The sequence below is a fragment of the Phyllostomus discolor genome, chromosome 10 (assembly GCF_004126475.2).
Source record: "Phyllostomus discolor isolate MPI-MPIP mPhyDis1 chromosome 10, mPhyDis1.pri.v3, whole genome shotgun sequence".
Lineage (NCBI taxonomy): Eukaryota > Metazoa > Chordata > Mammalia > Chiroptera > Phyllostomidae > Phyllostomus > Phyllostomus discolor.
In genome coordinates this window covers 91,202,299-91,216,408 of record NC_040912.2, presented here as the reverse complement: position 1 = coordinate 91,216,408, position 14,110 = coordinate 91,202,299, and the positions used below count along the sequence as shown (strand labels likewise).

The window sequence follows — 14,110 nt, the reverse complement described above, 5'->3', positions numbered from 1 at the left end:
CCAGGACCAACTGTGACTCTGTGGACAAAGCTGATTTCTCAAAGTGCTGGGCTTCTCTTCTCAGTTTGCAAGAAGTGTTTTCTGCTCCCGCGCTCTAAGGGATAAAGACAGAAGTCCTCTTTCCAAAGGAGCATCTTCTATCTAACTGTGTTTCAGGTGTGTATTTGAAGGCTCCTACCAGAGGAGCCTGCCCTTCCCAACTCCCATTGTCAGTCTGTCCCAGGGAAAGTCCCCTCCTCTCCCAGCTCTTCTAACTGCAAAGTCCCCTCTACTCCCAGCTCTTCTAATTGCAAAGTCCCCTCCACTTCCAGCTCTCCTAACACCAAAGTCCCCTCCACTCCCAGCTCTCCTAACACCAAAGTCCGCTCCACTCCCAGCTCTTCTGACAGCAAAGTCCCCTCCACTCCCTGTTCTTCTAGCAGCTCTCCCCACTGCCAAACATGTGTAGGCAGCGAGGAGATGAAATATTCACAATGTAACACCGTGCTTCTGTGACAGTGAGCATTGATGAATGAGGAAGGGCAACCTTTTTCTCAGATGTAGGCTGGACATCAAAGAAGTAACAAGCAGAGGGAGTTTTGATCAGTGTATTTATTGAACAAATATGTGTTGTGAAGAACTCTGTGTCCAGTAATGTGTTTGTCCCAGGTCATAAGGGAATACAAGACTGGACACTGCCCTGGGGAGTCCATTGTCACGAAGCTCACAACTGACCAGGGCCGAGTGGAGAGAGCAGATGCAGAACTCCCGACTGAGATCTCTGCTCCATGGGGACCCCTGGGAGCACTGGGAGAGCCAGTGGCGAGGGGACCTCAGTGCAGCTGTCCTGTGGGTGGTGATTTTGTAGGGGGAAGAGATGTCAGAGAAAAATAAGCAAAGTTTAGCTTTAAAAACAGTCTGATTGTAGAGGTGAAGCAGGACTCACGATGAGAGGATCCATTAGGGGCTGAGACTGGGAAACCAGTCCCAGTGGCCTGGATCAGCCTGAAGGAGGGAGCAGGGACACTTCTGCACGTTTTGGAGATCGAGTTCATGGGACAGATGAGCAAAACTGAGGAGAGATGTGTTGTGGACATTGCCACAACTCTGCAGGAGCCCTGGGCTGAAAGTGAGGCCATCCACTGAAGGAGGGGGAGGGGAACAGGATCATCCCTGTGACCTGAAGGCAGCAGTGGCTGGAGAGCAGGGGGGTCAAGGGTTTCCTGTGGCCAGTTCTATGTGAGATGCCCATGAACTTGCCCAGTGGAGAGGCTGAGTGGGATAAGAAAGTTCAGAGCTCTGGCGAGGGTCTAGGCTACAGAATAGGTCAAATGGAGTTCAGAGGAAGAATTTACTTACTGGACAGGGGAAGGGTGCCCAGAAGCTGAGCTGAGGAAGCACCTGAATCCTGTATGTTTGTGCAGAGGAAGAGCAGGAAGCAAAACGGAGACTGACCAGGGAAGTGGAGCAGAAGTGCTGGGAAGGAGGAGAAGTCAAGTAGCCAGTCTAGGGGAAGCAGGGGCTGCTGGCTGCAGGAGGTTCGGTTTGCAGTTACTCTCCATTTCCCTGAAATGAGTTGTGTTTCTTACCCACAGGAACTCACACGACAATGGCAGCTCCATCCCACAGCTCGAGTTTCAGCATCAGTGAACCTGGGACCAGCCATGGTGAGAGGGGACTTGGGCTCCCCAGGCCAGGCTGAGGGAGGGGACCTGGTGGGGGCTCTCCTGTCCTGTCTGCCAGTCCCCAACTGAGCAAGACCCAAATACCCCCAACCCCATTTCTCATTTTCTCTTCCTCGACTCTGCTCTTTCTTTTACTTTGACTTGCCACCCTGGCCCCTCCTGACCTAGCATCACTGCTCAGAGGAAGGGAGGTTACAGTGTCCTGAGTGATTCAGGACTGATGACGGTTCTTGTCTCCTATTTCCCAACATGAGCACACATCAGTAAGCACAGCTGTAGCCCCTTAGGTGTTTCTCTGCCCCTCTCTTCAGTCCCTGTGAGGGTTGGGAAGGAGGAATGTGAGAGTAGGTGAGTTTTTGTTCAGGTTCCTATTTATTCAGATGATAGGTTACTATCCTTTGACCCAGACTCGCTCATGTACACAGTGGTAAGCTAGTGATTCAGCACAGAATTGAATCATCTTTTTTTTTTTAATTAAATATAATGGGCTAATTTTGGTTGATAACACTATATAAGGTTCAGGTGTACAATCCTATCATCCATCATCCGTGTAATGCATCGTGTGCTCGCCACCCAAAGCCTTGACTCCTCCCATCACCACACATTTGACCCCGTTTACCCTGTTCACCACCCCCCCCACCTCCCTTTCCTTCTGGTCACCACCTCACTGCTGTCTTTGCCCATGAGTGTGTTTTATTTTTTCACCTGTGGCTTCCTATTTTATATCCCACATGTGAGTGGATTCACATGGCTCTTGTCCTTTCTTCACATGACTTATTTCATCTGGCATGATGATCTTAAGATCCAGAAACTGGATAATTTCGAATTGGGTAGCCCCATGGATGTGTCTGCTAGTCAGCAAGCTCATGGGCAGGCCAGGGTGACAGGGATAAGTGGGCCTGTGTCCCTCATCACCCAGCAGGTGAGTCCAGCCTCTTCCCCAGGCAGCTGCAGGGCTCTGCAGGGCAGAAGGAGACAGTCAGCCCTGTGCATCCACACTTTTAGGGCCTACACTGGCATCATGCTTCTGTTGATCTCTTGTCCAGAACAAGTCACACAGCCCACCCAGATTGAAGTGGTGGGAAATGGACTCAGCATTAGTGGATAGAGCTACAGATTTACATCCCAAAGAGGCACATGTCCCAATGGGAACAGTCCATGGCCACAGCAGCACTCTGTCACCTAGATCACCACGTGCCCTCAGCATTGGCAAACTGCCTCAGGGTGGAACTGGCCCTTGGTGGCCTTTTGTTTCACCTCCCAGGATTTTCCCACTCCCTGTGTGGTGACAGCTGATGCCCTCAGGGTGTCCTTAGGTGGAGTTTCCCACTGAGATGCTAATGGGACAGTGTTCTCACCCCCACCCACATTCCCCTTGTTGGTCACCATCCTCTGTCCCATGTTCTCAGCTTCTGTAAAGTTACTCTCTTATCCCCAGGATGCTGGTTACCAAATGTGGGAAACTCACCCTCAGGGGTGGTTTGGTGACTCCCTGGATTAGCTACAGCTTCCCTACAGAGTGTGTGGAAGATGGGGACCCACTACTGATCTTGTGGAAACCAGAGATGGGGGTTCTGCCAAATCTCTCCTCTGTTTGATGGACCTTTTAAAAAATCCTTCCTACTCAGAATAGACAGAAGGGGGCATACTGGAGATAAAGAAGCCAGTCAAGGGATGGCTGAGGCATGAATGGTGATGTAGGTTGGGCTGGTATGATGGTCTTCTACATGGAGAGAAGCAGTCAGATTGTGGATGGAGGCAAGAGAACATGCCCAAGGGTTGGATCTGGAAAGTAAAGGGAAGAGAGGAATCAAGGGAGATTCCTAGACTTTTGGTCTGAGGGCCTGCGTGACGGTGATGATGTCTGAAAGGGAAATGCAGTTATTACTCCTGTCTCTAATGTCATCAGTGTGACTGTGTGGGCATGGACTCTGAGCAGAGATAGTGGCTGTGGTACAGGGCCCCTCTGTAGGCCTCTGTGTCACACAAGGACTGCACTGGATGGTGTTTTTTCTCGAGGAAACCAGCCCTTCAGTGAGGTTGTCAGTCGTCTTGCCTGGTCCCAGGCTGTGCTCACCAAATCCTGAAGCTTCCACTGTGAGACCCATTAAAGTAAGAGGCAGAAGTCTACTAAGCAGAAGTACGGAAAGTGCTATGCAGATGATCTGGTGTGTAACTTGATGGAGTTATGTTGAAAACATCCTTCTGTTGGTAGACTATGCTGCTCTGTTATCGAACCTCCAAGTTTACTAGGAGGTAGGTCCACCTAACCAAGTGAGACTAAGAAAGTGTAGTTCTACTGAAGCTAACATGTATGAGTTGTTATTGTACTTGTTATTGTTATTTAAGTTGAAGTGGTTTTACATTAACTCCAGAGAACTATCTATACTTTCTGGATATAAGTTTTGAACGTGTTAATTTAAAATCAGAAAACTTCATTAAATTTGTACACCAAGTTGTAATCTGAAGTAAGGTGTTTGGTGATTCTGTGGGTTACAGTCCCTGATGGGAGGACTGTGTGTGTGACATGTAGAGGAACACTCCTTCTTTCTTCCCAGGTGCCCTGTTTGCCTTGCAAGGTGGGAGGGCCTGAATCACCCCCTTTCCTGGCTTCTTCATAGGAAAAAGAAAACTTCCCTTGTGAATGTGATGTGGGGGTGAGAGGATCTTCTGCTGTGACCTACCACAATCAGCTTTTGTGTCACTTGCTGCCTTGGCTTAGGAGGGACAGCTATTTCTACACTGGCTCTGAGCTCTCACTTAGACCCTTGGGCGCCCACCTCCATGGGCCCTAAGCTGCTAAAGGTTAGAGTGAGCAGCCCAAGGGACTCTGGAGATGTGCCTGGATTCCCCAAGTCCTGAAGCAGGAACATGGGGCCCAGGGTTTCTTAGAGCTCCTGTGGGTACAGGGGTGGCTTAGGAGAAAAGACAAGAGCAGGCAACAGAGATGGGCACTGCTATGTGTGCATCCTGCAGGAGAAATGCTGGATGTCAATCCTCACATTGTGGCTTTTGTCTCCTGATTTCCCAGGGCTTGGAAACCAAGACCCCAGAGAGTCACAACTGAGACTAGTCTTAGTGGGTAAGACTGGAGCCGGAAAAAGTGCCACAGGGAACAGCATCCTTGGGAAGAAAGTGTTTCATTCCACCATCGCAGCAAAATCCATCACCAAGGTCTGTGAGAAAGGGAGCTGCACGTGGAGTGGGAGAGAAATTGTGGTCGTGGACACACCTGGCCTTTTTGACACCGAGGTGCCAGATGCTGACACACAGAAGGAGATTGCTCGTTGCATCCTCCTGACATCCCCAGGGCCTCATGCACTGCTCCTGGTGGTCCCACTGGGCCGATACACAAAGGAACAGCAACAGGCCGTGGAGAAGGTGCTGATGATGTTCGGTTCCACAGCTAGGAGGTACACAATTCTCTTATTCACTCGGAAGGATGACTTAGATGGTGTGGAGTTCTGTGATTACATAAAGGAAGCCCCAGAATTCATTCAGGATCTGATGAAGGAGTTCAAGGATCGCCATTGTTTGTTCAACAATAAGGCAACAGGGGCTGAGCAGGAGGCCCAGAGGGCACAGCTGCTGGACCTGGTCCAGCGCATGGTGATGGAGAACGAGGGGGGATTCTACACTAACGAGATGTACCAAAGGGCAGAGGAGGCAGTTCAGAAACAGATCCGAGTGATAGAAGAGCAGTGCAGAGCTGAGCTGGAGAGGGAGAAGAAGCAGATAATAGAGGAGTATGAGGAGAAAATCAGAAACCTGGAGGATAGCCTGGAGCGGGAAAAGAAAAGGGAAGAAATGGAGAGGGCGCTGGCAGAAAGGGAAAAGCTCTGTGTTTCCAGACAACGAAATGCCAGGGGTGAAGTGGAGCATCAGAATAGGATACTTGACATCATTATGGGGGCTTTGAAAAGTGCTGGCCTACGTCTTACAAGGCTGTTCAGATTCTCCCCCGCAAAATGAGAATCTGTCTATATTTCCTGCACATTTTCAGGGGCCCCTTCCCCACAGAACTCATTCCTCAAAGTGAGAGCTCCCTGCTTGTTTTCCTCAGGCTCTCAGGACTAGGGAGGGTGGGAAAGTTCACTGTTGGCCATTGGTGGACATTTGATTAGTTTCACAGGGGAGGGACACATGCCAAATCTATAAAACTCCACAGCAGAATGTACAGATGCCCCCTGTGACCTGAACTCTTTCTCAGACACACAGAAAGGAATGGAGGAGGCCAAAGTCGGTGACCCCAAGCATGCTCTGTTTATCCCTAGTAACCCTTTCTCCTTCAGATTCTTTGTAGATTGGCAGATAATCTCTGTCTGTGGCTTCTACTCCTTATTTTTGCCTTTACAGCCTCAAGGGTTATTTTACCCATGTGGTTAGTGAAATCAATTCTTTGCATGAAGTAATCTGTAGGTAGAGATGCCTCTAGAATTCTTTCTGATGAACATGAACTTGTTGAATTACATTTTTATGAAAGGACTGAAATTTTCCTTACCATTGGCCCACTGAAGTACAAAGACTTGTCTGAAAAACAGATATCAGAACTCAGTGAAGTACAATGGCAGAAAAGGTAAAAGACACAGATTCAGCAGGCAAGAGAGCATCGTTTGGAGTATTCAGATGTTCATGTAGAAACTCTGTGACCAGCCTCAATGTCAACATGTTGCTGAATGACTAGTCCTCTCCTTTTCTTGGGAAGCCAACTGTTGCCACCGCACCTCCATCTCCCTGCACCCTGATGACTCCCTGCTGGGAGGGTGTCCCCACACTGCTGTCCCACCCCCTGAATTGTTTGCTTACTGTTCCTGCAATAAAACTTTACTCTTCTCTCATATTTGTGCAAAACTGGAAATCTGTTACCTTAGGAAAGGTCACTACTAGTTCATCAAAGAGCACAGGGATGGATTTCACTTTGCTAAAAGTTCAAGATGATTTTGGAACTTGATGTGTCTATCCCCTAAGAGGTCTCTCCCAGTTCTTAGCCCCTCTGCCCATCAGAGACCACATTCTTCTTGGATTCCTTCATTAGCTGCCTGTAGAAATTACATGTAACCAAGGTTTCTAAGACCTGTGGGGGTTTCCTGGTTATAGATAAGGTCCCTTTAATTGTATGGATGACAGTAATTGAAATCTATCCCTTCTCTCCTGGGGACTTCCTCCAGAATAATTTCTAGAAGATCCCAAAGCACATTTCCATGTTGTACCAGCATGTCCTGGTCGTAACACACCCAGAAGGAACTTTGGTGGTCTGCCCGGAGAATGAACCAAGGGACCACAGTGCAGGTCAGGTCTGGTCACCACTGGCCAAAAGGGAGAGAGGTCAGTCTGGTTTCTTTTTTGGAAAAGTAGAAATAATAATAAGAGGAAATGGTTTCACATCTCGAAAGAGACTACCTCCTTTACCTTTCTGAGACGGGATAATATATGAAGTATCTCTCCCTCCTGGATGGTAGGATAAGCCCTTCCTCCTTCTAGAAGGAAAACCATCAGCTTGGTGCAGTAATGCCCAGTGCTCCCTGGGGGTCCCCTCCCTGTGACTTCCAAAATCTACAGTGACAAAGCAAAAGGCTACAGAAAGCTGTGTATGTGCTGTCACTGTGGGGCCAGCGAGGGAACTGAACTGCAGGTCTGCGTGACTCAGACACGATGGACAGAGGACAGTGGCACAGGACTGAGAGCACAGAGGGAAGCACCAGGCACAGGGGGAGGAGCTCAGAAAGTCCCTCTATGAGCAACAGACTTGGGGCTCTCCGTGTTGTGGATATGTTCCCTGAGCCAAGTTTCATCAGTTCTCCCAAGGGTGGGGGCCTCATGGTCACAAGGTACTTGGTACAAAATGGTAAGTAAAGAAACTATTATTTGGACTTCTGGCCAAGATGGAGGTATAGGTAGACATACTGTGCCTCCCCCAACAACCAAAATAAGGACAACAAAAATTTAGAAACAAAAAAACAACAACAACCAGTACTGACTGAAAATTGAACTGCATGGAAGTCCAACAACCAAGGAGTTAAAGCAAACACGTTCATCAAACTGGTAGGAGGGGCAGAGTTGTGCAACCTGGTGGAGCAGCTGGCAGCAAAAAGACAGGTGGCTGGCAGACAGCTGCGCACAAGGCAGCAGCAGGTGGACCCAGCAAGGCAGTGGATTGGGGATGGGCATGGCACACAAGGTGGCTGGTGGACCATGCAGTCTCACATTTGCTCTCAGATAAACCAGGTGAAACTGGGAAGCGAGACAGACCAGGCAACCTAGGTCTCCAGTGCAGGGAAATAAAGCCTCAGAGCACCGATTGAAAACACCTGTGGGTGTTGAGGTGCTAGGAGAGACTCCCATCCTCACGGGAGAGTTCGTTGGAGAGACCTACAGGGTCCCAGGATGTACATAAATGCACCCACATGGGAATCAGCACCAGAAGGGCCCAATTTGCTTGTGAGAAGCAGGGGAAGTGAGTGAAATCCAGCAGAGAGTGAAGCAAACGCTATTGTTCCCTCCTGGGCCCCTCCCCCACAAACAGTGCCACAACCCAGAGACTGGGGTGCCCCGCCCTGGTGAACACCTAAGGCTCTGCCCCTCACTACTAACAGGTGGGTTACAACAAAAAAAAAATGGCCGAAACGAAAGAACAGGTCAAAGCTCCACAACAAATACAACTAAGTGACAAAGAGATAGCCAACCTATCAGATGCACAGTTCAAAGCACTGGTGAATGGGATGCTCACAGAATTGGTTGAATTTGGTCGCAAATTAGATGAAAAAATGAAGGCTATGCTAAGTGAAATAAAGGAAAATGTACAGGGAACCAATAGCGATGGGAAGGAAACTGGGACTGAAATTGATGGAGTGGACCAGAAGGAAGAAAGAAACAACCAAACAGAAAAGAATGGAGAAATAAGAATTTAAAAAAGGAGGAGAGGCTTAGGAACCTCCAGGACATCTTTAAATGTTCCAACATCCAAATCATAGGGGTACCAGAAGGGGAAGAGGAGAGCAAGAAATGGAAAACTTATTTGAACAAATAATAAAGGAGAACTTCCCCAATCTGGCAAAGGAAATAGACTTCCAGGAAGTCCAGGAAGCTCAGAGAGTCCCAAAGAAGTTGGACCCAAGGAGGAACACACCAAGGCACATCATAATTACATTACCCATGATTAAAAAGAAAAAGAGAATCTTAGAGGCAGCAAGAGAAAAGGAGGCAGTAACCTACAAAGGAGTTCCCATCAGACTGCCAGCTGATTTCTCAAAAGATACCTTGCAGGCAAGAAGGGGCTGGAAAGTAGTATTCCAAGTCATGAAAGGCAAGGACCTACATCCAAGATTGCTCTATCAAGCAAAACTTTTATTTAGAATGAAAGGGCAGATAAAGTGCTTCTCAGATAAGGTCCAGTTAAAGGAGTTCCTCATCACCAAGCCCTTATTATAAGAAATGTTAAAGGGACGTATCTAAGAAAAAGAAGATAAAAAACATGTATAGTAAAATGACAACAAACTCACAATTATTAACAACCACACCTAAAGCAAAACTAGAGTAAGCAAACAATTAGAACAGGAAGAGAACCACAGAAATAGAGATCACATGGAGGACTAGCAACAGGGGAGTGGGAGGAGGAGAGAGGGGGAAAAGGTACAGAGAATAAGTAGCATAGATGGTAGGTAGAAAATAGGCAGGGGGAGGGCAAGAATAGTATGGGAAAATGTAGAAGCTAAAGAACTTATAACAATGACACATGGACATGAACTAAAGTGGGGGAATGTGGGTAGGAGAGGGTGTGCAGGGTGGAGGGAAGTGAAGTGGGGGGAAAATGGGAGAAGTGTAATAGCATAATCAATAAAATATATTTTAAAAGATTATATTTCCCAGTTTCCCTTGCAACAAGTATGGTCATGGGACTAAATTTTTGCCAATGACATATAAAGGAAAATGTTGCGGGGATTTTGGGGAAGTCTTTTAAAAGGGGACAAGAAAACTCTTTTTTTCTATTGCTTGGACTATAGATGCAATGGCTGGAGCGTTAATAGCCATTTTGACCTTGAGAAGTGAGACCAGTATCCAAATGATGGAGCAGATAACATAGCCTCAGTTACTGACACCATGGAGCTAGTATATCAGTCCTGAGGTGCCTATCTCCATACTTATCTTGTATAAGAAAGAAATAAACTTCTATCTTCCTTGTCAAAAAAAAAGAAAGAAAAATAAAAGATTACTTTGTTCCCAGTTCATCAGGATCAAACAGGTGTGAGACCTGTGGTGTCTTGGATGAGATGGAAATCTTTTCATAGAAAGGTCAGGTAAGAGGTGAATTCTCATGTGCTCTATTCAGCTGTGCTGAATCCTCTGTCCTACACGTGGCACCATGGGTGGTCCTGCCATGTTCTTTGCATCACAAGGAAGGAGCCAGGGAATGTTCTTCATTGGCCCCTTGGTGATCCGTCCCCGTCAGGGTCTGCCCCTGCAGTCTGAAACAGATGCTCCCACCATGAGGGACTGGTGGCGAATAATGATTCAATATCTGACCTGACAGGCTCAAAAGCTTTAAAGAAACATATACCACCATTTGGCCTTCCTGCCCTCAGTTTACAACATTCCTCATAGACTTGGGAATTCTTTTAGACCCACAATATTATTTGGGCAGATGTCTTATATCTCACTCCCCTACACCTCTAAAGAAGAACACTTGGGAAGGGTTGGCAGGTGGTGGGAAGGGGAGGGAGAGGGTTGCCCTGAGGAAAGAGGAGGAAGAGGAGGAATACGATGGAGACTAGATTGAGTAGGGCTGGACCACGGGATTTACTCTAAGACCTCCCTGTGAGTGGCGTCACTGCTTGTGGGAGTCCGGAGGGGACAGCATCAGAGGGAGAAGGTAAAAAATGACAGCACTGGGACAAGAGGAAGCTGAAATGAAACAAATCCCTGCTGTAATCTCTTTGGGAGGAGAAGGGAAGAGAGGAAGGTCAATCGAGGTGCGACCCCCATAGGGTCCCCAGGACACACACCCTGTCCAGCTGCATCCTGGGGCACTGGGGCTCCTTAGAGCACTGAGAGGGAAAATGAAATTTCCTCAGTGCTGTTGTTTGCTTTGTCTGTGTCCCTCATTTCAGCCAATGAGGGGACATTGTTTACTTCTTCCTTCTGGTTTTTTTTTCCCCCCTGACCCAAGGCAGCAATGTTGGGTTCTCAGCAGGGAGGGGAAATCCATAAGGATGTTTCAGCCATTCCCTCTCTGTGACATAAGGATTCAGAGCATTTTTTAAAAAATTCCTCACCTGAGAGTATGTTTAATGATTTTAGAGAGAGTGGAAGTTAGGGAAAGAGAGAGAGGGAGAGAGAAAGCATCCATCTGTTGCCTCCCCTGTGTGCCCACTGGGGACCAAACCCAAAACCTTCTGGTGTACAGGACCATGCTCCCAGCAATGAAACCACCGGGCAGATCCAGAGCTTTTATTTCTTTTTTCTCTGTGGCTGGAGAGAACCAGGTGCTCTGGAGTCAGCATCGTGGGGAAGCTGACGTTCCGCTGGATGTCGCCAGTGGACACTGGTCAGTGCGGTCCTCCCCCTTTGTTGGCCCTTTCAGCATTTATGGTTGAAACTATATATGTAGTATTCAAATACATACTGTCAATTGAAAAATAACTTGCAATTCTTCAAATTTCAAATCAGTTATTGTTTCATATTGCTAAAACTGTTTTGTCTTCTATGGGCAACTGTTTGATACCTTCATGAGAGATCTTTCATGTTCAGTGTGTTGTAAAAGTGTTTTGGTCTTCCCTTAACATTTTCCTTGAAAGCTTTCCATAACCAAAGTAATCATTTCTTTTACCATCTCTCCATTTAAAAGTGTTTTTTTAAAAAGTATTTTATTTCTTTGTTCTTAGAGAGACAGGAAGGAAGGGAGAAGGAGAGGGAGAGACCGTGAATGTGTGGTTGCCTCTCATGCACCCCCAACTGGAAACCTGAGCGGCAGCCCAGGCATGTGCCCTTACTGGGAACTGAACCAGCGACCCTTTCATTCTCAGGCCAGCACTCAATCCCCTGAGCCACACGAGCCAGGGCTGATTGAGGTTTCATTTTATGTAACTGTAAAAGGTACGACAACAATAGTGCATAAATGGGGAGGGAGGAAGCAATGGTAGAATGTTGCAGAGATCTCACAGGACTTGTGCTGTGATGGACTGTTCACTGGAGGTAGAATGTAGGTCAAAGGTGCCTGCTGTCACTCACGGAGCAACCACTGGGAAAATCACATGAGGTGCAGCTCATAAAGCAGTAGATGAAATGAAATAAAGGGAAATTTTAAAATTCACTAAAGAGGCTGAAAAAAGGAAACAATAGGACAGATGGGACAATAGACACAAGTAGCAAAAGGATGAGTTGAAACCCAACCATATCAGCAGTTGTGTTAGATGTAAATTATCAAATGCTCCAGCTATAAGAGAGTCAGGTTAGGTTTAGGGCAAGACCAGACTGTATACTGAGTAAGGAAACCCCTGGGGGCTCCTCCCTGAGTCCCAGCAGCTCCACCACTGTCCCTGGGGGACCTCTGGGCTCATCCCTCCCCAACCAAAGGGTGAGAATCACGTGTTTCATTGCTCCCTCTGGACACTTTTCTTTTCTTTCTGATTCGTTTACCACTGGCCATCTGCCATCTCAACAAAGGGACAATGGTAGCGTTTTCCTGTTTTCTCCTTAAAAAAGGATATTGGAAAGTGGACAAGACCAGAATCCAGATTCCCCATCAGGGCCCCTGCTGGGATCTGTGCAGGACCCTGGAAGCAGAGTGACCTTGGAAACAGAAGTGTGATGATTGACCCCGGTGTTGGTTCCAGGTGGGGCATGTGGGCCTCTGGCTCCACTTTGTGCTCAGCTGTTGCTGATAATTTGCCCTTTTCGTGTCCCTTCTGTGATGTGAGGGCGTCAGTGACCTGGGACTCCCTGTCTGTGAAGCACCGGGCACAGGACAACATGGGACCCAGCAGGATCCGGGGTGAGCTTGAGTTTGTGTGAGGGTGGCCATATACATTTTCCCTCCCTGTTGAGAACCCAAGCATGGCTGCCTTGGGTCAGAAAAACAAACAAACAAAAAACGGAAGGCAGTGGTAATAATGTCCCTTCATTCTGTGAAAGGAGGGGCACAGACAAAGCAAACAACAGGACTAAGTAAATTAGATTTTAAAATACTTCCCATCTCAGTGCTCTAAGGAGCCCCAGTGCCCCAGGGTGCAGCTGGACAGGGTGCGTCTCTGGGGGACCATAAGGACACAGCACAGCAATTGACCTTCTTCCCCTCCCCTCCCAAACCGATTATGCCAGGGGTTTGTTCCATTTCACATTCCTGTTCTCCCATTGTTCACTTTTTTTCACTTGCATCCTCTAATGCTGTCCCCTCTAGACTCCCACAAGCAGTGACACCGCTCACAAGAAGACTTGGGGTGAATCTGATGGTCCAACCCTGCTCAGTTGATTCTCCATCACATTCCTCCTCTTCCTCTTTCCTCCGGGCAACACTCTCCCTCCCCTCCCCTCCTCCTGCCAACCCTTCCCAAGTGTTTTTCTTCAGAGCAAGAGGGGAAGTGAGATGTAAGACCCTTGGCCAAATAATATCGTACCTTAAAGAATTCCCAAATCTATGAAGAATATTGTAAACTCAGGGGTCGGGGGATTCAAAATGGGGGTGCAGATATTTTCAAGTCTTTTGAACCTCTCAGGTGAGAAGTTGAATTGCTATTTGGCACCAGTCCCTCATGGTGGGAGCATGTGCTTCAGACTGCAGGGGCAGACCCTCACGGGGACCTATCAGTGACAGGAAAATGAGGAATGTTCCCACCCCTTCCCTGTGATGCAGAGAACACAGCAGGACAGTCCATGGTGTAGGACACAGGATTGAGAGCAGCTGGATGTTCACATGTGAATTTACCTTCCACCTGACCTTCCTAAGAAAACGTTTCCATCTCATCCAAGACACCAATAGGACTCACACCGATCTGACGCTGGTGTGATGGGGACAAAGTATTAGCCTCTTTACTCACCACTTTGCACCAAGTGTCTGGTGTGCATGAGGCCCTCCCAAAATATTTCTCACCCCACCCTTTGAAGAGTCAGTGAACCCTGGCTCAAGGAACACTTCCCCAGCACAGACAGTCCCAAGTCCTTGTTGCTCTTAGAGGAACATTCTGAGCTGCCCCCTCCTGCGATCCTCTGTGCCACTGTCCTCTGACCATCGTGTCCAGGCCCTGCAAACCTGCATTTCAGTTCTCTACCTGGTTCCTCAGTAACAACACATACAGAACTTTCTGTAGCCTTTGGCTTTGTCACTGCAGACTTTGGAATTCACAGAGATGGGACCCCCAGGGAGCACTGGGCATTATAGAACCAAGCTGATAGTTTTCCTTTCAGAACAGGGAAGGGCTTATCCTACAGCCCAGGAGGGAGAGACATGTCATAAA

At 47.8% G+C, this 14,110-nt stretch overlaps 4 protein-coding genes and 2 pseudogenes across 5 annotated transcripts in view; 3 read left to right on the top strand and 3 right to left on the bottom strand.

Moving 5' to 3' along the window:
• The window catches only part of LOC114507451 (GTPase IMAP family member 4-like), a 122,122-nt gene extending 115,664 nt beyond the window's left edge, over positions 1 to 6,458 (top strand). Inside the window, exons 2-3 of one of the 2 annotated variants that reach the window (XM_028525263.2) lie at positions 1,575 to 1,646; positions 4,696 to 6,458. In XM_028525263.2, the coding sequence (XP_028381064.1) occupies positions 1,589 to 1,646; positions 4,696 to 5,636 (999 nt within the window). In that variant the 5' untranslated portion in view covers positions 1,575 to 1,588 and the 3' untranslated portion in view covers positions 5,637 to 6,458. The remainder of the gene's footprint in view (positions 1 to 1,574; positions 1,647 to 4,695) is intronic. The other variant, XM_036011023.1, reaches the window with a different exon arrangement.
• LOC114507421 (GTPase IMAP family member 8) overlaps positions 1 to 14,110 on the bottom strand; it is a 772,814-nt gene that overhangs the window by 214,318 nt on the left and 544,386 nt on the right.
• LOC114507465 (GTPase IMAP family member 4-like) overlaps positions 1 to 14,110 on the bottom strand; it is a 658,105-nt gene that overhangs the window by 276,615 nt on the left and 367,380 nt on the right. The gene's annotated exons all lie outside the window — the stretch shown is intronic.
• Positions 1 to 14,110, top strand: part of LOC114507429 — a 359,625-nt pseudogene that overhangs the window by 423 nt on the left and 345,092 nt on the right.
• LOC114508181 (GTPase IMAP family member 7-like) overlaps positions 1 to 14,110 on the bottom strand; it is a 251,484-nt gene that overhangs the window by 71,028 nt on the left and 166,346 nt on the right. The window lies entirely within an intron of this gene.
• The window catches only part of LOC114507444, a 113,430-nt pseudogene that overhangs the window by 8,041 nt on the left and 91,279 nt on the right, over positions 1 to 14,110 (top strand).